Here is a 23,250-nt window from a genome sequence, read left to right on the forward strand (position 1 = left end):
GTCTTTTAAATAATTCTCTTTGGCTGCTGTGTCAAGGATGGATTACAGGGGTGTGGATGGCAAAAGAGTAAGATCAGAGAGACCTGCCAGGGCTCCTGGTGCAAGATGGTAGTGCCTTCAACTAGGACGATTATAATGAAGATGGAGGAAGGGGAACAAGTTCCAGCAGTATTTCTGAAATAGAGTTGACTGGACTTGATGGATTAAACATGGAGGATGAGGAAAAGAGAGGAACTAGGGTGATTTCAGTTGGCTTAACTTGAGCAACTTGGTGGATGGTGGTGCCATTTACTGAAACGGAAAAGACTGGGGGATGAGCTGGTTAGGTTAGTATGCAACGGACTTTTCAATTAGCGGTATGTTGGGTTTGAGATGCCTCATTGAGTAAGCGACTGGTATAAATTGGAGAAGGGCAGGGGCCGGGGGTAGGGGAGTGGTAGGACAAGACTGAAGATAAGAGATTTGGGTGTCATTGGTGCCTCCATAGAATTTACAGCATGGTAATGGATAGGATAACCCAGGGAGACAGCATCTATGGAGAAGGGCAGGAGGCTAGAAATGTAGCTTTGGGAGCAGCTGTTGAAAGAGGAAAATAGGAGAAGGGGTGGAGAGGAAGGTAGAGTGGAAGTATGGTGTCCTTGGAGGCAAGAGAAGAACGTTTCTTTAAGAATCGGATAAGGAACTGCCTTAAGAGCCATTGAGAGGTCGAGAAAAAAATCAGGGCAGGCAAATAACAAACGGTATAGGCAATACGGTGGTCACTGGTGACTCGACAAAGGCGACCTCCGTTGGTGTGAAGGGTACAATAGACATGATGGGGTAGGGTGAAAAGAGAACGGAAAGTAAGGATGTTAAATAGTTGATTATTACTGCCATTTTATAAACGAAGAAACCAAGGCTCAGAATGATTAACCACCTCCACCAAGGTCAAAGCCAGTGGGGTCAGATCCTGGACCCAGCGTCCGCGAAACAGTTTGCTACAGGGAGGAGCACACAATGCAAGTAATTGATCCAACTCTCTTTCAAACCGTAAAAACCAACGCTGCACTCAAAAAAGCCCTCGACTTCAAACATTCTTTCACGCTGCCACTTCTATTTTAAAGTGAAAAACGAGACAGCCTGGCTCGGGTTGCAAAAAAGCATCAGTCTCTCGCCTTCTCAGCAGGCAGGCAAGGACCGCCCCTTTTCCGCAGCCCGAGCCCGGCGCTGCCCACTGCGCCTGCGCGGGCCTGGCGCGGAGGGGGCGGGGCGGGGCGAGAGCGCGCGAGCGGGGGGCGGGAACGCGGAAGGGGCTGCGGCGCGGGGGCGCGGGCCGAGCCGGGGGCGGGGCCGGGCGCGAGTGTGAGGGGCGCGCGGGTGACAGGTGCGGGGGCGCGGCCGCGATGCTGGAGACCCTGCGCGAGCGGCTGCTGAGCGTGCAGCAGGATTTCACCTCCGGGTGGGTATGCCGTGGGGGACGGAAAGGGACCCGGGGGGCTGGGCCGGGCCGAGGAGCCGGCGGCCGCACGGGACGCCGCCTCCCTCTCCGCGCGCTGGTCCAGTCCTGTCCCATCCCGCGCCCCGCCCCGCCCGGCCGAGGAAAGTAACGAACTTCGCGGCGTGGGGCGGGCGGCGCGAAGTAACTTAGGTCCCGACAGGCTGCGCTGAGTCTCGCCCCGGGCCGAGGGGTGGCTGGGAACGCAGCGGAGGGCGCTGGGGATGCGCGGACCCCTCCCGGCACCGAGCAGGGGAGTCACGTGAGGGGCGAGCGCGCGCCCCGCTTCCGCCCCCCGCGGGACGGCGGCCCTGCACCCCGAGCCCCGCCGAGCCCCTTACCCCTCGGGCCGCGGCGCTTAGCGGGGCCCGCGCCTCCTCCCCGTGCGAAGGCCGCCGGCGCCGCAGCCTCCCCGGCCGGGCCGGAACCAGCCGGTCGTGTCTGGCTCTCCCGCTCGCCTCTTCCTCTTTTGCTTTCTCTCCACCTTTGCCCCTTTAACGCCTCGGTGAGGAAACTTCGGCAAGAAAAACAGCAGTCCAGTAATGCTCTCTGAATACCCAGTGGTTAAGACCACAGCCCAGGCCGATCCCAAACTTTACTTAGAACCACCCGGGAACCTTTTAACAATCCCGATGCCCGGGTCGCAGCCCAAACCAGTTAAATCAAACGCGGGATGGCGTTTTGAAGACCCCCCAGGCGATTGCATTGTGCAGTGAAGACTGGGAACCACCGGCGTAGAAACTGGCGCCAGACTGCCTGGGTTCTCGTCTCTACCACTTAAGCAGACGTGTTTTTGCAATTTCCTTGAATTGTTTTGCCTCACTTTCCGCGACTCTACAATGGGGATAAAGATGGTACTTATCTCATAGGGTTATTGTGAGGATTAATGAATTAATATGTAAAACACGCAGTAAGCACTATGTCACTATTGTTCCTACTCTGCATATTTCATATTAATTTTTTCATTACTTTAGAAAGGGTGTCGCCCTTTATAAAGGATCTGTCACCTTTAGCTTACAGATCCTTTGGAGAATGCTCTGAATATGAGGACATCTCAATCATACTGTTTTAAATTTGTAATGAGAAAGATGTTAGCTGAAATTTTATCGCATGGGATAAAAATGTTTATGTTGTTTGCCTTTTGGGTGCGGAGTCGTGACAAACTGGGAAATACTTGAGCGTTTACCACATGTAAAGTATTTTTGATAGTTCTAGTTTGGTATTCTCAAGAATATTAATTATAGATGCTGTAGGAGTCATTCATTCGTGGTGTGTTGCATGCTTGCATTCTTTCCCCCTTTAAATTTAAAAAGTAACTTCTTTTCAGAGTGTAAATTACTGAATTGAAAAATTTTGGTGTGATACTGGGACGATCCACTTGTAGCGTGAGGATGGGCATAGATAAACCCATCTGGTAAACCTCCGCTATCATTACTTCAGGGAATCCTTGATAGGATAACAGTCCTTCTGCTGGTAGTTACTCTATTTCTAGGTCGTGTGCTTGCCTCGGAACCCATTCATAGTCCTGACCTTTGCTTTACAAGGCTAGATTTACCTAGGAATATGGACTGTGGACCCAAAACTTCCTGACACATCTGGATAACCTGAGTTTAGTGTTTAGTTAGGGAGAGTGTTGAAGGGATCTGGTTAGAACCCCTTGGAAACTGACGTGACTTCTTGAAGATTCCGTAGACTGGCGTCAGTTTGGGATTAGACATCCCGAGAGGGCTTTCATTCCATTTAGACCCTTTGTTGGCTTCCTCCTTGTACAGGTCACTCTCAGCTGACAGACCCCTGGACTTCAGTGTGTGCCAGTAGCCTGTCACCTGACAGAGAAATAACTCGTCTCCAAGTGATGTCTGTCTTCCGGGTGACTGGCAGCTCTAAACTCTGATGTTCACTTCAGTCAGGTGCACAAATTCCTATGCAATTCTTACCATGAAAAAAAACCCCACTTAATTCATTTTAGTAAACTCTTCCATATTCAGCTATTTTACGTAATTGAATATTTTGCCTTGCTGAGAAAAGATGAAATTAAACCCAGTACAGGTGTATATTGCATGAAGGCGCTGAGGGTTTCAAAGATGAAAGGGACGTGGCTCTCACCTCCTGAAACTGTCAAATTGAACCTGGCATTCCTTTGGAACGCTTCGCGTTAATACCCATAGAAGCCAGAGCAGCTGGCTTCTGAAATAATTGGAAACTTCCACTATTCGAGTTGCCCCAGGGAATCCATAGAAGAAAGGCATAGTGCTTTTTCTGAGCTCCTTCAGTGTGACCAGTGTTGCTCTTCACAGTCACCCAGAACAGCATGCTCTCGTCACAGCTTTTCTGCTCGTTTTCAATTTCTAAAAATTCATAGAACTGAAGCTTAAATGTAGGCAAATTTACTTTTTTTTTTTTTTTTAAAGTAAGATAGGGTTATTTTTTATCAGCCTCAGAAGAGGATGTCACGTTAGTGGCTAAAGCATGTCTGATGAAGACAATGAATTTCTACCTTCCATTCAAACTTAGAAAAAATGCAACTTGAGATCAGTTAAGGGCAGTGGAGAGCTTGCTGGTGGCCTCTGAGGGCCTCTAGGTTGTGCATGGACTTGTGGCCTTTTTTGTAAATTTTTATTCATAACAACAGTTATGGCAAAATTGAGATGAACCTAGAAATTCTGTTACTTTCTGACTTAAGTGGGTGGCCGGCTGGCCCAAAGGCCACTGGCCTGTGGGGCTTCGTTCTGGGCCTCTTTTTCCTTCGCCTGAGTGAGTCCTGGTTTGATTCAACTCCCTCAGAACTCGGGGAGCCTTTTGGAGAGTTCACGTGGAACATCCGCTTGATGTTGGCTTGAGCTTGGAGGAAACTTCTGGATATACTGAAGCTCGTACTTCAAATCTAGTCTGGTCTTTGATTTTTCTCTTTTGAGCCAGTTATGAGCAAAGACCTCAGGATGGAAGTATTCAGACATGCAAAAACTCTTCAGGGAACTGAAAATCAGATTTACTGAAGGTTTACAGCCTCCAGTCACCGGCTGGCACTTCCTGTTCGTAATTCTCTGGATTCTCGTGGGTAGGGATAGAAAACCTATAGTTATTACTTGTGGCAACTAGACAGTGGGTGTTTCCCCCTCAAAGCCGCCACTGCCCCTGACCTCCACCCCTGCCCGGTATGTTCATTCTCTCTTCTCCGCTCCCATAGTATGACAGCCTGCTCACAGGAGAGGATCTAATAATCTAATTCACACTGTGGTGAAATAGTGAGGTTTTGCCTAAAATGTTGACTCTCCCAGGATTACTCACCTTTTTAATAAGCAGGAAAAAAAAAATCTCAATATTGAATTTGATTCAGTAAATATTTACTGAGTTCCTAGTAAGTGCCAGACACTAGGCTAGGCACTCAAAGTGTCCATTTTCATAGAAGCTTTTTTCATTTTATTAAAAAAAATAGATTTAGGGGCCGGCGGCCCAGTGACGCAGCGGTTAAGTTCGCATGTTCCACTTCTCGGCGGTCTGGGGTTCGCCGGTTCGAATCCTGGGTGCAGACATGGCACTGCTTGGCAAGCCATGCTGTGGTAGGCGTCCCACATATAAAGTAGAAGAAGATGGGCACGGATGTTAGCTCAGGGCCAGGCTTCCTCAGCAAAAAGAGGAGGATTGGCAGCAGATGTTAGCTCAGAGCTAATCTTCCTCAAAAAAAAAAAAAAAAGATTTAAGAGGCCGCATGCTCCGTTTTGTGTAGTCTTTATTAAGCAGTACCTATATATTGGGCTAGATCCTGGGCCCGCAGAGTTGACTAAAACAGTTTCTGCCCTCCAGCTACCCTAGACTGGCGGTGCTGTAAAGCAAAGCAGGAGGAACAGAATGTCAAAGATACAGGTGATGTGGCCCAGAGGAAAGTCATTAATTCACATGTGTCTACCGAAGGCTTCAGAGAGGAGGTGGCTTCTAAACTGGGCCTTGAAGAATGAGGAGGGATTGTGATAGATTTGGGTGAGGGCATTTCAGAGATGGAAGCAGTCGTGGGAGGTGAAACTGGAAAGGAAGTTTAGTGACTGATAATAGAGGATCTTCAATGCTTGGCTAAATTAATTCATTTATCAGCTATTTATTGAGCACTTCCTCTGTGGCAGGCACTACTCTAGGAGCTAAGGATGTAGCAGAGGACACACCAGACAGCAAATAATATCCCTGCACTCATTCTAGTGGCAGGAGGCAGAATATCTAGAAGGTCGTAAGTACTGTTGTTAAAAATAAAGCAGGTTAAGGGGGCTGGGGGATGGGGTGATTGCTACTTTATATGGTGTGGTCCTGGCTTATTTTTAGGTTGACTGAATCTTTTGAAGTTTTTTGTGGAGGGGTGCAGCATGAACCTGCCTGTATTTGTGGAAGAATAATTTGAGAGGACTAGAGATGGGGAACAGGGAGATTATTTAGGAGGCTATAATTATGGGCCAGATGAGAGATGATAAGGCTGTGCTGGTAGAAATTTAAAGGAGGGAGTGGACGTGACAGGCGCTGGTCGAACTTGTCAACAGTGCGATATAGGAAGTGGAAAAGGTAGAGAAATTGAGGATGTTAATTTTGGAGTATCTTAGATAAGTGATGTCACTCACCAACATAAAAGAATTTAAGAGTAGTTTTGAGAGAGAGGGAGCAGTTGACAGTGAATCTGTTGAGACATAACTTATGGCTTGACATCCAAGAAGCCATTGGAAATCTGAGAAACACTCAGGAGAGAGGTCAGAGTGGAGCGGTGTATTTGGGGTTAATTGGGATGGAGATAGTCTAAATTCCTCTCCCTTTCCTGAGTCTCGGCAGCTTTTGTGTGAATCTCTCAGACTTCAGAGCTCAAGAGTCATAGGCACTTGTAAGTGTGATTGATGCTTTTGTGTCTCCCTGATCTTGTTTTTTTTTAAAAAAAGAAAAAATTGATAAATATTAATGGGAAATGTAATGGATTGGGTTTGTATTCGTAAACAGAATTTGAAGTCAGAATAATGGAGACTTGAACATGGTTAAAGGAATTGACCTTAAATGACAAAATATGCTAATTAATATATTTTTATGGTGTTTTAAAGCAATCATCCTTACCTTTCATAATAGCTGGTGAGGTTAAAGGAGTAGGAAATTGAGGTGCAAATAAATGGAATGCCATCATAGTCACCCCATGCGGTCGAGTCAGCTAGAGAAAGCACATTTTCTGCTCATCAGTCACTGTAGTGTTCCATATGTCATTCTGTTTATCTGCTTTTTTAAACTTCTTGTCTAAGCAGTTTTGCTAATCACCTCCAATTCTTAATAAGCTGCTTCCATTTTAGTATTTTCTAAAAAGCTTGAAGAAATAAATGTGCTGGTGTCAAGTTAAGGTAAATCTTTGGAACAGTCTAAAAATAAATATCGAAATGTTATGACGAATTTGAGGGTTAGTGCTTTGAACTCAAAAGTATGCATTAGTTGCTTTTAGTGGAAGGTAATTGTCAGGTGGCTCTCTTACGTCTGTATATTAACATACCCACACAGCAGCACTGTTGTCTTCCTGGGGGTGTGTGGTATTACAAAGATTAGGAACGGTGGAGAAGCCTTTTATAGGAACTGGTGCAGTGGGCAACCTCTACTTTATTTCACCTTGGTCCAGTAATGTACGTAGTTTCTTACCTTTCTTGACGTTGATAATTTTTATCTATCTGTCATTTGAATTAGCTCTGTAGTTTACAGAATGCTGTCAAAGTCATATTTAGAATTTTATTTAATTCTTGTGGCAAATTATTACGGTCAGTGTAGTATTACCATTTTATTTTCGAGGAAACTGGAGTAATACATGTAGATCAGTATTTCCTTGTCAGTGTGTCGTGACACTCTGGGACTTTAGACTTTATTAGTAGGTTGTTTCCAGCACAGAATCGCTGTGAGAAACTTAAGAAACTCATCTTAAGAAAAGATGAATACATAAAAGATTGTTTTTGTTGTTTAAAATTTTTTTTTACAGAGTTTTAAACGTATATAAAAAGAGAATAACCTGGGGAACCCCATATATTCATTATTCAGATTCAGCAGTTCTCAACTGTTGCCACATTTGCTCTGTATCTCCCTTATTTATAAAGTCAATTCAGACTTGTCTATACATCGCTCATAGGTCAGTTTGCATCTCTAAAAAAACAGACATTACATAAATGCGATGCCAGTATCATACCTAATAAAATTAACACTAATTCTCTGATATTATCAATTATCCAGTCCATAATCAAATTTCCTGGTTCTTAGAAATGTCTTTTTACAGTTGATTTGTTCAAATTCAGATCAGATAAGTTCCGCACATTACATTTGCTTAAAGACCAATTTTTAAACCAGATGGTTGTTGAGGAGCCACATGGGGAAGCTCTTATTGACCCTTCCAATAATTTTATTTTCAGCTCCCTGTAACCTTCCTTTTTCCTCTTTTATTCCAAACTAATTTTTTCTTTCTTTTTTGGGTGTGGAGGGTGTGGAGGAGAACCCCATATTTAATGTGTTATAATTGAGAAATTAAAAGTTTATTTCAGAAATAAATATTTGAAGTACCATCCAAGAGATTTTGCAGTAAGATTGGTCTAAAGAAGATCTTAGCAGTTACCTTTCAATATCCTCGTAACATCTAATCAAATGGAGTTTTCCTGAATGACTAAAAATAATACTAGAACCATTTAGAGCGTAATGCACTAATGTGTATGACTGTCCTAGTATAATTCTACTTGGGATGTCACACCTAAGTGCCTTTCTCAAATATTGGAGTGGAAGTGGTGGAGCATGGCTATCAAAATACCTTTCTCTAGCTGTTGTTCCCTAGCTGTCTTAGTTTAAACCGGATTTACTAGTTTCCAAGGTAAGCTTGAAAGTTTATATTGTTTCTCTAGGACAGATTAGACTTTTTAAATACAACTCCCTAGATGCGTCTAGAGTGATATATGCAAATTAGTTTTGTATTAAAGATATTACTGAAACTTTTTAACATTATATAGAAATTAATCTCATCAATGTTTTAGTTTTTGAAAAAGAACGTAGAACAATACAAAAATCTTTGTATGAAATTGGCATTCTAATATGTTCGAAAAAGGCATTTGATCAGAATTCCCATTCTGGTACTGATCCAGGCATTATTGACAAAAAACAAGTTGGAATCCTGTGTCAGGGCTTGTGTGTGTGGTGTACAATATGAGGCTGGGGCATTCCTGTGAGAGTCGGCTTGTGTGTTAGAACAGTTTCTGGCCGATGGCAGTAAAGTGTCTTGAAGAAGGACCACCTATTTGGAGTTTTACAAAGGCTTTCTGGGGACGAGCAGTGGTACTGTGGCCTACATATCAGACTCAATTTAGAAATGAGTATGTGTGGAAGTAATCACATTAAGAACATGTACAGCAATATCTCGTTTTATATGAAATTATCTCATCATTTAGCACTTGCTGTTTGGCACCCTCTATTGTATAGTACAGAGTCCATAGCCAAAAGAAGGTGAAAATGGGCCAGTGAAGTGAAAATAAATTGTACACAGTGTAGAATGTCGTATTTTATAGATAGAAGAGAATGTTTAATTTTATGTTGTATATGCATTTCTAGCCCATTTATGTTTTCCAGCCCAGTAATTTAAAAAAGCAAATAGAAGGGGAGGAGGCTGCTGTGGTGAAGTCGCTAGCAGAAGCAGTAAGTGATAGCTGATAACCAGATGAGCAGTGGTGAGATGGAAAATGGAAACTTGGGAAAAAATAGACACAGGATCCCAAACAAACTCAGAAAACCACTGTGCCAAAGTTGGTTTCAAGATGGTAAATAAAAAGGCATTCCTAGCTCCAAGGAGAGTACTGTTTTGCCACAAAATGCAGTCAGTGGTATTTATGATAATGATCTGCAGTTAATCAGAAAATGTTAAATAGAATGTACCAAGTCTTCTTTAATGAAAGAGGTTTGTAAAATATTTTAGGAAGCTTTTTGTCAATAGCTAAAATTTCACAAAATGTTGGTGCTTAAAGCGATTTGAGTGCCTGGCATAGTATCTACTAATAAAATGTGCTGCTGAGAGATCCTTGTCACCTGTGAAGTTCACCTACGTGGACCACTTCTTTTTCCAATGATGCCAGATAAATGAGGTTTCTCTAGTCCAATCACGTTTGGGAATTGTTTCTAAAATAGGGATACAGGCAAGAAAAAGTATAAAAATGTTTGCTACACATTTTCTGTTTGTGGTGTCTGATGTAATAGTAAAGACTCAAATATTTGTTGTCTGTAGAGATGCTTAATTCTGCTAAAAAAATTAGCTTATCCAACCCCAAATTTTAACAACTGTGAAATTTACTCTTGAAAAAATCTCTCGAGCTGTAAAAATATGATATTTTATACTTGTTGGATTATAGGCTGAAGAATTTAAGTGACAAGTCAAGAGAAGCCAAAGTAAAAAGCAAACCCAGGTAAGCTTGTGCTGATTGAATTTACTGACACCAAGTTCATACAACTTTTGGTTGTAGTCATAATAATATAATTACTTTAATGGGTTTTACATCTGTTGAGTGCATCAGACTACAAAACAATTTATTGATTCTTCTAAATGTTGTGACACTGGAAAATTTTCTGATAAAATTGTAAAATGATTGAAAAAATAGTGAGATGTAATTGTTTTCCTCTATGACAGTCATAGCTGTTGTTTGATCACCATTTTTATTTATAAAGAGCAAAGTGAAAGTTTTGCATTATTGAGAAGCAAATTAATAATGAAATGGTGCTTAGCAAGTGAGCCTCTTCAGCTGTGTTACCTGTTTTGTGTGAAAACACTGGTATTAGTTGTGCAATTTTTTCATTTTTTAATAAAGCATATGACCAAGTTTCACTTTAAACCTAGAGATGGGGAGCTTTTAAAAAAAAGTCCTTCTTATCTAGCATTATATTAAAGTGTTTACTGTATCATGTGCTAAAAATCTATAGGGCAAAGTGATGGTTGATAGTATATTACAGTATATTAACTTTGAAGTAAAGCAATACATTTCCCTAAAAGTTTAGATAAATTGCTGGTAGTGATTATAAAATATTCCATGTTACAGTCAACAATGTCGAAATTCTTATATGTAACTTTTTGTTGTTGTTGGCCTAAATCAGAAACAGTTTTGATAAAATAAGTATTTCTTTTGGCAGGACCGTTCCATATTTGCCAAAGTACTCTGCTGGGCTAGAATTACTTAGCAGGTAAGTGTCTTCATTTAAATAAGAAGGTTATGCTTCTATTTTATTATCTAAAACATTTTTATAATTTTATGGATAGAAACCTTAAAATTTTATCTTAACATAGTGATTGGAAATTATTTACTTACTCATTTCCCTGAGGAGTTTTTACTTTTCACTGACTAATACAAAGTATTAATTAATTAATACAAAGTTTAATACATTCAGACTTTGAGCAGATTGATCACTATTGTAATTATTAGTCAATACTTTATTATGTTTCTGGTTTTTTTGTGAGAAAATTAATTCTGAATTTGAGTCCTCAGTAATTTGCTTACTTTGATTTTAATTTTATACCATTTCTTCTCCAATCCATTCCTATTGACATGCATATTAATATTGAAATACGTGATTTTTTTAGATATGACATGAAAAGCATAAGTAACAAAAGAAAAAAGTAGATAAATTGGACTTTATCAAAAATAAAAACTTTCATACTTCAAAGAACACCATCAAGAGAGTGAAACAACAATCCAGAGAATGGGAGAAAATATTTGTAAATTATATATCTGATGAAGGACTTGTATCTACAGTATATAAAGAACTTCTATAACTCTAACAATAAAAAGACAACCCAATGAAGAAAGAAAAAAGGATAGGGGCCTGCCCCATGGCCGAGTGGTTAAGTCTGCGCACTCTACTTTGGTGGCCCAGGGTTTGGATCTTGGGCACGGACGTGGCATCGCTCATTAGGCCATGTTGAGGCAGCGTCCCACATGCCACAGCCAGAAGGACCCACAACTAAAATATACAACTATGTGCTGGGGGGATTTGGGGAGAAAAAGCAGGGGGAAAAAAAAGAAGAAGATTGGCAGCAATTGTTAGCTCAGGTGCCAATCTTTAAAAAAAAAAAAAGGATAGACATTTCCCTAAAGAAGATATACAAATGGCCAATAAGCACATGAAGAGATGCTGCACATCATTAGTCATCAGGGAAATGCAAATCAAAACCACAATGAGATACCACTTTACGCCCACCAGCTTGGATATAATCAAAAAGATAAGCCATAACAAGTGTTGGCAAGGATGTAGAGAAATTGGAACCCTCATGCATTGCTGGTAGGAAAATAAAATGGTGCGGCCACTGTGGAAAACAGTTTGAAAGCCTCTGAAAAAGTTAAACAGAGAATTACCATGTGACCCAGCAATTTTACACCAAGAGAGTTGAAAATTTATGTTCACTTAAAATCTTGTACACAAATATGCTTAGCAGTATTATTCGTAAATACTTAGCAGTATTATTCATGATAGCCAAAAAGTAGAAACAGCACAAATATTCATCAGTGGATGAATGGATAAACAAAATATGGTATATCCATACAATGGAATATTATTCAGCCACGAAAAGGAATGAAGTACTGATACATGCTACATGGATGAAACTTAAAAACATTATGCTAAGTGAAAGGAACCAACAAAAAAAGCACGTATTATATGATTCCATTTATATGAAATGCCCGGAGTAGGTGAATCCATAGAGATAGAAAGTAGATTAGTTGCAGGGGTTTGGAGGAGAGAGGGGAATGAGTAGTAACTGCTAGTGGGTGTGGGGTTTCTTTTCAGGGTGATGAAAATGTTTGGAATCAGATGGTGGTAATAGTTGCCCAACTCTCTGAATATACTAAAAAGTACTGAACTTTAAACTTAGGTGAATTTTATGGTATGTGAATTGTACCTCAATAAAGCTGTTATAAAAAATAAGTATGTGGTTTAAGTATGTTGTTATATGCAGTGGTATCACATATCTGACACATTTTACACGTATCTCACAGATAGATGTGTGCAGTAGAGAGTATGCGCCTTTTCCTTACCTGCATTTGTTATGACTCAATCATCTATACATTTTGCTTTCTCTTTTTTAGCTTTTTCTTGGGTTTCTTTTTATGATTGCTGAATCTAGAGAGTTTCTCCTTGTCTGGAATGAGAAGTGCTTAATTTGGTATTAATTTCCTGCTTGGCTATGTTGAGTGAAGAACATAGGTGAATATGAAAGGAGGTAGTATAGTAAAAATTAATCAGTGGTGTATTGTTTACTATTTACATGTTATCTTTATTTTCTTTAATCTAGTTCTTTAGTTGAAAGAACTCCATTGAAAGATTTGTTTTAGAGGTGTGGACTTCTGTGTGTGGTAGGTTTTTGGAATGGGGTGCATTTTGGGGCTTAATATGAAAAATTTACAGCCATAGGAGGATGTCTGTAATGTGTCCATTCGTTGCAGTGAAGCACAGTCTGTTCTCTTTGGAACTAATATTGAGTGGAGGAGACACCATTTTAAATAGCAGATATCTAAATCGTAAATTTTTTTTAATTGTTAAAAAATTGTGGTAAAGTACACATACATAAAATTTACCACTTAACCATTTTTAAGTATGCAATTCAATACTGTTACATACATTCGCATTGTTGTGCATCCAATCTCCAAACTCTTTTCATCTTGCAAAACTGAAAACTCTGTGCCCATTAAACAAAAATTCCCCACTGCCCTCTCCCCTCTGCCCCTGGCAACCCCCATTCTACTTCTCTTTGTATGAATTTGACAGCTCTAGGTACCTCATATAAGTGGAATAATGCAGTATTTGTCATCTTGTGACTCGCTTATTTCACTCAGCATAATGTTTTCAAGGTTCATCTATTTTGTAGCGTATGTCAGAATTTCCTTCCTTTTTAAGGTAGAGTAATATTCTATTGTAAGTATACGCCCTATTTTGCTTATCCAGTTATCCATTAACGGACACTTGGGTTACTTCCACTTCTTGGCTTTTGTGAATAATGCTGCTATGAATGTCAGTGCACAAAGATCTCTTCAAAACCTACTTTCATTTTTTTTGGGTGTATGCTAAGAAGTGGAATTTCTGGATCATATGGTAATTCTGGGGTATTTTTGGCTTTGATGTATTTATTTTATCATGCCTGCATGATATTTTCATGGTATATGTATATGATTTTTATTTTGGTTATTATATTTTCAGTTTTATCATTCCCATTTGGTTCTTTGGGTTTTTTTGTCTGTATGTTTGTTTTTTATGTGTTTATTTTATTTATTACTTTATAACATTGTGTAATTTCAGGTGTGCATTATTATTTATCAGTTTCTGTATAGACTGCATCGTGCTCACAACCAATAGTCTGGTTTTTATCCATCACCGAACATATGTGCCCCTTTATCCCTTTTCTGCATCTTTCCCTCTAGTAACCACTAATCTATTCTCTTTATCCATGTGTTTGTTTATCTTCCATATATGAGTGAAACGTAGTGTTTGTATTTCTCTATCTGGCTTATTTTGCTTAACATACCCTCAAGGTCCATCCATGTTGTTGCAAATAGGATGATTTTGTCTTTTTTTATGGCTGAGTAGTATTCCATTGTGTGTGTGTGGGGGGGTGGGTGTGTGTGTATATATATATATATATTCTTTATCCAGGTACTTGGGTTGCTTCCATGTCTTGGCTATTGTCAATAATGCTACAGTGAACATAGGAGTGCATAAATCTCTATGTATTATTGATTTCATGTTGTTTGGATAAATACCTAGTAGTGGGATATCTAGATCGTATGGTATTTCTATTTTTAATTTTTTGAGAAATCTCTACTGTTTTCCATAGTGGCTACACCAGTTTGCATTCCCACCAGCAGTGTGTGAGGGTTCCCTTTTCTCCACATCCTCTCCAACATTTGTTATTTTTTGTCTTGGTAATTATAACCATTCTGGTGGGTGTGAGGTGATATCTCTTTGTAGCTTTGATTTGCATCTCCCTGATGATTAGTGCTGTTGAACATCTTTTCATGTGCCTGTTGGCCATCTGTATATCTTCTTAGGAAAAATGTCTGTTCAGATCCTCTGCCCATTTTTTAATCAGGTTGTTTGCTGTTTTGTTGTTGAGTTGTATGAGCTCTTTATATATTTGGGGAATTAATCCCTTGTCAGATATATGATTTGCAAATATTTTCTCCCAGTTGGTGGGTTGTCTTTCCATTTTCTTGATGGTTTCCTTTGCTGTACAGAGGCTTTTTAGTCTGATGTAGTCCCATTTGTTTATTTTTTGTTGTTGTTTCCCTTGCCTGAGTAGACATGGTATTCAAAAAGATGCTTCTAAGACTGGTGTCAAAGAGTGTACTGACTATACTGTATTTTTCTTCTAGGAGTTTTATGGTTTCAGGTCTTACCTTCAAGTCTTTAATCCATTTTGAGTTAATTTTTGTGTGTGGTGTAAGAGAATGGTCTACTTTCATTCTTTTGCATGTGGCTGTCCAGTTTTCCCAGCACCATTTGTTGAAGAGAATTTCTTTTCCCCATTGTATGTTCTTGGCTCCTTTGTCAAAGATTAGCTGTCCATAGATGTATGGCTTTATTTCTGGGCTTTCAAGTCTGTTCCATTGATCTGTGTGTCTGTTTTTGTACTAGTACCACGCTGTTTGATTACTGTAGCTTTGTACTATATTTTGAAGTCGGGAATTGTGATGCCTCCAGCTTTGTTCCTTTTTCTCAGGATTGCTTTGGCTATTCAGGGTCTTCTGTTGTTCCATATAAATTTTAGGATTCTTTGCTCTATTTCTGTGAAGAATTTCATTGGGATTCTGATTGGTATTGCACTGAATTTATAGATTGCTTGAGGTAATATGAACATTTTAATTATGTTTATTCTTCCAATCCATGAGCATGGAGTATCTTTCATTTCTTTATGTCTTCTTTGATTTCTTTCAATAATGTCTTATAGTTTTTAGTGTATAGGTTTTTCATCTCCATGGTTAAGTTTATTCCTAGATATTGTATTCTTTTTGTTGTAATTGTAAATCAGATTGTCTTCTCTTTCTTCTAGTTCATTATTGGTATATAGACATGCAACTGATTTTTGTAAGCTGATTTTGTACCCTGCAACTTTGCTGTAGCTGATTAATTTTCTTATGGATTCTTTAGGGTTTTCTCTATATAGAATCATGTTGTCCGCAAACAGCAAGAGTTTCACTTCTTCCTTTCCACTTTGGATACCTTTTATTTCTTTTCCTTGCCTAATTGCTCTGGCCAAAACCTGCAGTATTCTGTTGGATATGAGTGGGCACCCTTGTCTTGTTCCTGTTCTCAGAGGAATGGCTTTCAGTTTTTCACCATTAAGTGTGATGTTGGCTGTGAGTTTGTCATATGTGGCCTTTCTTATGTTGGGGTACTTTCCCTCTATACCCGTTTTATTGAGAGTTTTTATCATAAATGGATGTTGGATCTTGTCAAATGCTTTCTCTATGTCAGTTGAGATGATTATGTGATTTTTGTCATTTTGTTAATGTGGTGTATCACATTGATTTATTTGCAGATGTTGAATCATCCCTGTGTCCCTGGTATGAATCCCACTTGATCATGGTGTATGATCCTTTTAATGTATTGCTGTGTTTGATTTGCCAATATTTTGTTGAGGCTTTTTGCATCTGTGTTCATCAGCATATTGGCCTGTAGATGTTGTCCTTGCCTGGTTTTGGTATCAGGTAATGTTGCCCTCTTCTTTAGGAAACATTCTGTCGTCTTCAATTTTTTGGAATAGTTTGAAAAGGATAGGTATTAAATCTTCTTTGAATGTTGGTAGAATTCTCCAGAGAAGCCATCTGGTCCTGGACTTTTACTTTTGGGGGGTGGGGGCGTTTAATTACTGTTTCAATCTGTTTACTTGTGATTGATTGGTCTATTAAGAGTCTCTATTCCTTTTGATTCAGTTTGGAGAGGTTGTATAAGTCTAAGAAGTAATCCATTTTTTCTAGTTTGTCCAATTTGTTGGCATTTAGTTTTTCATAGTATTGCCTTATAATCCTTTGTACTTCTGTGGTATCCATTGTAATTTCTCCTCTTTCCTTTTTCATTTTATTTGTTAGAGCCTTCTCTCTTTTTTCTAGTGAGTCTAGGTAAGGGTTTGTGAATTTTATCTTCTCAAAAAACCAGCTGTTAGTTACATTGATCCTTTCCACTGTTTTTTTAGTCTCTATTTCATTTATTTCTGCTCTAAGTTTTATTACTTCCCTCCTGCTGACTTTGGGCTTTGTTCTTCTTTTTCTACTTCTATTAGGTTTAGTTTAAGATTACTTATTTGAGATTTTTCTTGTTTGTTGACATGGGCCTGTATTGCTATAAATTTCCCTCTTAGCACTGCTTGTGCTGCATCCCATGAGAGTTGATATATTGTGTTTCATTTTCATTTGTCTCCAGGAATTTTTTAATTTCTCCTTCGATTTCTTCATTTATCCAGTAGTTGTTCAGCAGCATGTTGTTTAGTCTCCACATATTTGTGACTTTCCCAGCCTTTTTCTTACAGTTGACTTCTAGTTTCATAGCATTGTGGTCAGAAAAGATGCTTGATATGATTTCAGTCTTCTTAAATTTATTGAGGCTTGCCTTGTTTCCCAACATATGGTCTATCTTTGAGAATGTTCCATGTGCACTTGAGAAGAATGTACATTCTGCTGTTTTTGGATGGAATGTTCTATATATCTATTAAGTCAGTGTGGTCTAGTATTTCATTTAAGGCCACTAGTTCCTTGTTGGCTTTCTGTCTGGATAATCTATCCATTGATGTAAGTGGAATATTGAGGTCCCCTACTATTATTGTGTTGCTGTCAGTTTCTCCCTTTAGGTCTGTTAATAGTTGCTTTATATACTTTGGTGCTCCTGTATTAGTTGTATATATATTCATAAATGTTATGTCCTCTTGGTCAAATGTCCCTTTTATCATTATATACGTCCCTCTTTGTCTCTCATTGTCCTTTTTATCTTGAAGTCTGCTTTGTCTGCTGTAATTATGGCAACACCTGCTTTCTTTTGTTTCCAATTTGCTTGGAGTATCATCTTCCAACCCTTCACTCTCATCCTGTGTTTGTCTTTAGAGCTGAGATGTGTTTCCTGGAGGTAGCATATTGTTGGATCTTTTTTTTTGGTGAGGAAGATTTGCTCTGAGCTAACACTGTTGCCAGTCATCGTCTTTTTTTTGTTTTGCTTGAGGAAGATTAGCTCCGAGCTAACATCTGTGCCAGTCTTCCTCTATTTTATATGTGGGTCGCCACCACAGCATGGCTTGATGAATGATGTAGGTCCATGCCCAGGATCCAGACCTGTGAACCCAGGCCACCAAAGTGGAGTGTGCTGGACTTAACCACTATGCCATGGGGCTGGCCCTTGTTGTGTCTTGTTTTTTAGTCCATCCAGCCACTCTATGTCTTTTGATTGGAGAATTCAATCCATTTACATTTAGAGTGATGATTGATACATGGGGGCTTAATACTGCCATTTTATCTCGTTTTCTGGTTGTTGTATATTTTAATTGTTTCTTTTCCCTTGTATTTCTGACTCCTATTTCAGTTTGGTGGTTTTCTTTGATGATTTTCTCAGTTTGCTTTATTTGTGATTTGTGGCTCTGCTCTGCTTTTTTTGTTTAGTGGTTTCCGTGAGGGTTGTATGAAAGATCTCATAGATAAGATATTCCATTTTTGGATAGTGTCTTATCTTATTGACTAAGCGTCTTACTGACCTAAGCAGGTTCCATCTCTTTCCTCTTCCCCTTCTGGATTATTGTTGTCACAAATTGTTCTTTTCTGTGTTGTGAGTTTGTGACTAAATTGAAGTGTTTATAGTTATTTTTGATGCTTTCTTTCTCTTTGTCTTTTATGTTATAATTAATTGTTTACTAACCTATTCTGATATAGAGCTGCAATTTTCTGATTCTGTCTGTGTAATTATGTCCTTGCTGAAGGTTTTGTAAACCTTTGCTTGTTAGTTGCAGATGGGAGGACTCCTTTCAACATTTCTTGTAAGGCAGGCCTAGTGGCAATGAACTCCCTCAGCTTTTATTTATCTGGGAAAGCTTATATTTCTCTGTTTATCTGAAGGATAGTTTCACCAGATAGAGTATTCTTGGCTAAAAGTTTTTGTCTTTCAGTATTTTGAATATATCGTTCCACTCTCTCCTAGCCTGTGAGATTTCTGCTGAGAAATCCGCTGAAAGCCTGATGAGGGTTCCTTTGTAGGTTATTTTCTTCTGCCTGCTGCCCTTAATATTTTTTCTTTGTCATTGAGTTTTGCCACTTTGAATAGTATATGCCTTTTAGGAGGTCTTTTTGCATTGATGTTTTTAGGAGTTCTGTTGGCTTTGTGTACTTGTAAGTCCAATTTTTTCCCTGGGTTTGGGAAGTTCTCAGCTATTATTTCTTTGAAGAAACTCTCTACTCCTTTTCCCCTCTCTTATCCCTCTGGAATATCTATAATCCTTACATTGCTCTTCCTAATTGAGTTGAATATTTCTAGAAGAATTTTTTCATTTTTTAAAAATGTTAGTTCTCTCTCCTCCTTCACCTGAAGCATTTTTATATTTCTGTCCTCTACATCACTAATTCTGTCTTCCATAACATCAACTCTATTTTTTATGGATTCTAGATTATTTTTTATCTCATTAATTGTGTTCTTCATATCTAGAATTTCTGTTTGGTATTTGTTTAGAGTTTCAGTCACTCTGGTGAGGTGTTCTTTCTGCTCATTAATTTTATTCCTGAGCTCATTGAACTGTCTTTCTGAATTTTCTTGTAACTCATTGAGTTTCTTTATGACAACTATTTTGAATTCTCAGTCATTTAGATTGTAAACTTCTGTGACTTCAGGATTGGTTTCTGGAGACTTGTCATTTTCCTTCTGCTCTGAAGTGTTAATGTAGTTCTTCGTGGTGTTTGATGAATTGATCCTTTGCTGGCACTTTGGTGGTAGCATCCATGTCACAAATTCCACCTGCCACTGCTGTTGGGGGCAGTGTGCAGGAGCTGTGTTTTCTGATCCCACCCTGTCTGCTGGAAGTTGTGCTGGTAGGGCCCCTCTGTGTTTGTGTGCTGGCTGCAGCCACTTGGCAAGTCATGCATGCACGTGCAGGCAGGACCTCTGTGCTCCACCGGCAGGTTGCTCTGGTGTAGGACTGCTGCACTTGGCAAGGGACCGGCCGAGCTTTTGCACTAGGCAGGTGAGGAGGGGTGCTTTCTTTTGTGCACAGTCTGGCTCTGCGCTTGTGGGTGGCTGAGTTGCTGTGCTTGGTGAGGGCTCCTTTTCAGGGGCTGAGCCACACCATTCAGTGGGGGTCATTCCCATGGGTGGGGCTGCTGTGTCAGGGTGGGTGCTCCTGCAGGTGGGGCTACCACTCCGAAAGTATTTGTGTGCAGGCTAGGCTGCCCCCGCCACCTCTTACAGTTGCCCTGGCCACTGTGTAAGGACCTGCGACCTGGATCGCTGCCTTTGGGGATCGGGAGAGATGAGTTCACCTAGTTCCACTGCTTCCTGGGGATCCACTCCCCCCACCTTCAGATGTATGGCTGTGTGGATCTCTCAGACGTCCTTTTGTGCTGTGTAGAATATCCTCTGTTGGTTAATGAATGTCAGTTTAGTTGTAACTTAGAGTGGAGAGACAAAGGGAACAATTCATTCTGCCATGATGCTGATGTCGTTTTTTTCCAGTTATTTTGAGTCACAATGCACTCATGCATATTTGTTTTATTCTTTGAGTTGTAACCCATTATTGTGATTAGTTCTTGCTCAAATTACCCCAGATTTGGCCTTTGGAAACCCTTCAAATTGACTTCTGTGTCCTTGCAACATGTCCTAATTATTATTATTATTATTATTATTTTTTTTTTAAGATTTTATTTTTTTCTTCTTTCTCCCCAAAGCCCCCCGGTACATAGTTGTATATTCTTCGTTGTGAATCCTTCCAGTTGTGGCATGTGGGACGCTGCCTCAGCGTGGTCTGATGAGCAGTGCCATGTCCGTGCCCAGGATTCGAACCAACGAAACACTGGGTCGCCTGCAGTGGAGTGCGCAAACTCAACCACTCGGCCACGGGGCCAGCCCCTGTCCTAATTATTTTTGAGCTTCTCTTTCTGACACCACAGGATGTTCCAGGTTCATCTTTAGATAGTATTTTTTTTAATGTGTGGTTTGTATTTTGAATTATTTTTTGTTTTTCTTAGGTATGAAGATACATGGGCTGCACTTCACAAAAGAGCCAAGGAATGTGCCAGTGCTGGAGAGGTAAAGAATTGGCTAATCTTCTACTTGTGAGAAGAATATCATTTTGCAATGTTAAATGCTGGTTTTTCAGAAGTTAAATTTGTAATTGTATTAAAATTTTTGCAGGATATGTGAAATTGAATTTAGTAATTGATTATGAAACTCCTTCTACAAAGCACATTTTCATAAATCCTTAGTCAAGTAATTTAGTTTAGTTAGGCTTAGAGACTGTATAACTTTTATTCTAGAGTCACAAGTAAATATTTGGTTCATTGAGATATACTGCTGTGAATTTGAGTTTGATGCCTTTGCAGTATATGTAAATTATAAGATGTAATTTCCTTCTACCTACTATTTAAGAATTACTTATTTGGATAAAAGCTTAACTTTGCTCAGTCTACCTAAAATGATTAATTTGCTTGGCAGATAAATATAAAAACTTCAGGAGTCATCTTCAATTCTCTTAACTAACTGTTTTCTTGTACTATGTATACAGTGCATAATGAATAAAAGTGACTTGTAATTAAAATTATTTGGTTACATGTACTTAATGCTTTATTGGTCAAGAGCAAATACTCTGTACTCGTGATGTCAGTCAAACTTTCTTCCTTTTTAAAAACCCTTCTGTGACTCTGACTTTTAATTTAGATTAACTTTGTTTACCATTACCTAAATTAGTAAAGCTGTGGTAGTTATATGGACCACAGTGATACATATGATGAAATTTAGACAGCACTGTTTCTCTTGGAAGTTACTGCGAAGGGGGATGTAGTTTCTGGCAGTAAGGCAGAGTAGATACTGTGAAAAGCCCTATAGCTATAAAACACTTAAATGCTGGATACACTTAAAGAAATTTTTTTTTAATGTATTAAGCTCATAAAAATTAAGGGAGATCCTGAAGGGCCAAAAAATGAACAGGGAACTGCAATCAGAGTGGCTAAAAAAAAAATGGGAGCTGGGGTCAAATACTAAAACAGAAGTTTTAGAAATTTATGGGGAATAGGAGACTTTGGCTGTGGGGAACTGAATCTGAGCCTCCTGCGGAAAGCTCTTGGGTATTTGAAGTGGCTACATCCCTCAGTGAAAAGTTTCGCTAGGGGAAAAAATCCCAGAAAAGCTATTGGCAAAAGGAGGCAACAAATAAACCTGTCTGTCTTCATAACAACTTGGAATACATATATTCTTTTGGATTTGTTTCTGTGGCCTGGGCCTCATATGAGTGTGGGGCTCTAATTTATACTTCCTGCATGATCAAGGAGCCGCTAAATTAATAGATGCAAGGGCAACAGATGACTGCGTTCTCTGACACCCACAGAAACAAACACAAATTCTACATGGATGAAACTGTAAACCTAGGCCCCTCAAGGCTTCTACGGGTTAATTCCCCTGCCCCCAAAATGAGCAAACACACAAAGAAATATATTACCAAAAGTTTGAGAGTCACCAGAACCAGAGTAAGATTTAGCCCTGCAAAGGACTTTAGATATTGCACTCTTGGATATAGAGAATTAAATAGGTATATCCAGTCTTTTAAAGAGACAAAAGATGGATGAAAAATGAATGAGGAGTAAGACACTATCAAACATGACTTTAAAACGTGACTTTAGGGGCCGGCCTGGTGGTGCAGTGGTTAAGTGCACTCATTCCACTTTGGTGGCCCAGGATTCGCCGGTTCAGATCCCAGCTGTGCACCTATGTACTGCTTGTCAAGCCATGCTGTGGTAGGCATCCCACATATAAAGTAGAGGAAGATGGGCATGGATGTTAGCTCAGGGCCAGTCTTCCTCAGCAAAAAGAGGAGGATTGGTGGCAGATGTTAGCTCAGGGCTAATCTTCCTCAAAGAAAAAAGAAAACATGACTTTAAAAAGCACTGAATTTAGGGGCTGGCCCAGTGACATAGTGGTTAAGTTTGCATGCTCCACTTCAGGGTTTGTGGGTTCCGATCCTGGGTGTGGACCTACACACTGCTCATCAAGCTATACTTTTGTGGCATCCCACATATAAAATAGAGGAAGATTGGCTCAGATGTTAGCTCAGGGCCACTCTTCCTAACCAAAAAAATAAATAAATAAAATTAAAAAATAAAACGTTGAAATTGAAGACCCAAAGGATGTGCTTAACACCAGTTATATACAGCTGAAGAAAATATAGTGAAGTAAAAGAGAAAGTCAGAGATTACCCAGAAAGGATCTCTGAGATAAGAAAATGGAAAATATGAAAGAAGAGTTAATAGAGAAGAGTTATAGAAGGTCTTTATGTTGAACCAAGTGAAATTACCAATATTGGATCAGTTTTGATCTGTAAAATTACAGTTTCATATGGGTCGGCTTAATATATCTAATAAACATTCTAGAAGGAAAATGAAAAGACAATATAGAGAAAGATAAATGGCTGAGAGTTTTCCAGAAATGAGATATGCAAATCCTTAGATCCAAAAAGTACAACAAACAAGCAAGATAATTATCCACACCTAGAGACATCATATTGAAACTACAGAACACCGAAGGCAGGGAGAAGATATCAAAGCAAC

The 23,250-nt window shown here is 39.5% G+C and overlaps 1 protein-coding gene and 1 long non-coding RNA gene across 4 annotated transcripts in view; one reads left to right on the forward strand and one right to left on the reverse strand.

Annotated features, from left to right (window-relative positions):
• LOC124227331 (uncharacterized) overlaps nt 1-2,186 on the reverse strand; it is a 129,578-nt gene extending 127,392 nt beyond the window's left edge. Inside the window, exon 1 of the long non-coding RNA XR_006885452.1 lies at nt 1,816-2,186. This is a non-coding gene — a long non-coding RNA (uncharacterized LOC124227331). The remainder of the gene's footprint in view (nt 1-1,815) is intronic.
• DTNBP1 (dystrobrevin binding protein 1) overlaps nt 1,277-23,250 on the forward strand; it is a 118,329-nt gene continuing 96,355 nt past the window's right edge. The window contains exons 1-4 of one of the 3 annotated variants that reach the window (XM_046641243.1): nt 1,277-1,438; nt 9,844-9,897; nt 10,616-10,666; nt 20,680-20,740. In XM_046641243.1, the coding sequence (XP_046497199.1) occupies nt 1,383-1,438; nt 9,844-9,897; nt 10,616-10,666; nt 20,680-20,740 (222 nt within the window). In that variant the 5' untranslated portion in view covers nt 1,277-1,382. Of the gene's footprint in view, nt 1,439-7,082; nt 7,102-9,843; nt 9,898-10,615; nt 10,667-20,679; nt 20,741-23,250 lie in introns of those variants that run through there. The other 2 variants (XM_046641241.1, XM_046641244.1) reach the window with 2 other exon arrangements.

This window comes from Equus quagga, chromosome 15 (genome assembly GCF_021613505.1).
Source record: "Equus quagga isolate Etosha38 chromosome 15, UCLA_HA_Equagga_1.0, whole genome shotgun sequence".
Taxonomy (NCBI): Eukaryota; Metazoa; Chordata; class Mammalia; order Perissodactyla; family Equidae; genus Equus; species Equus quagga.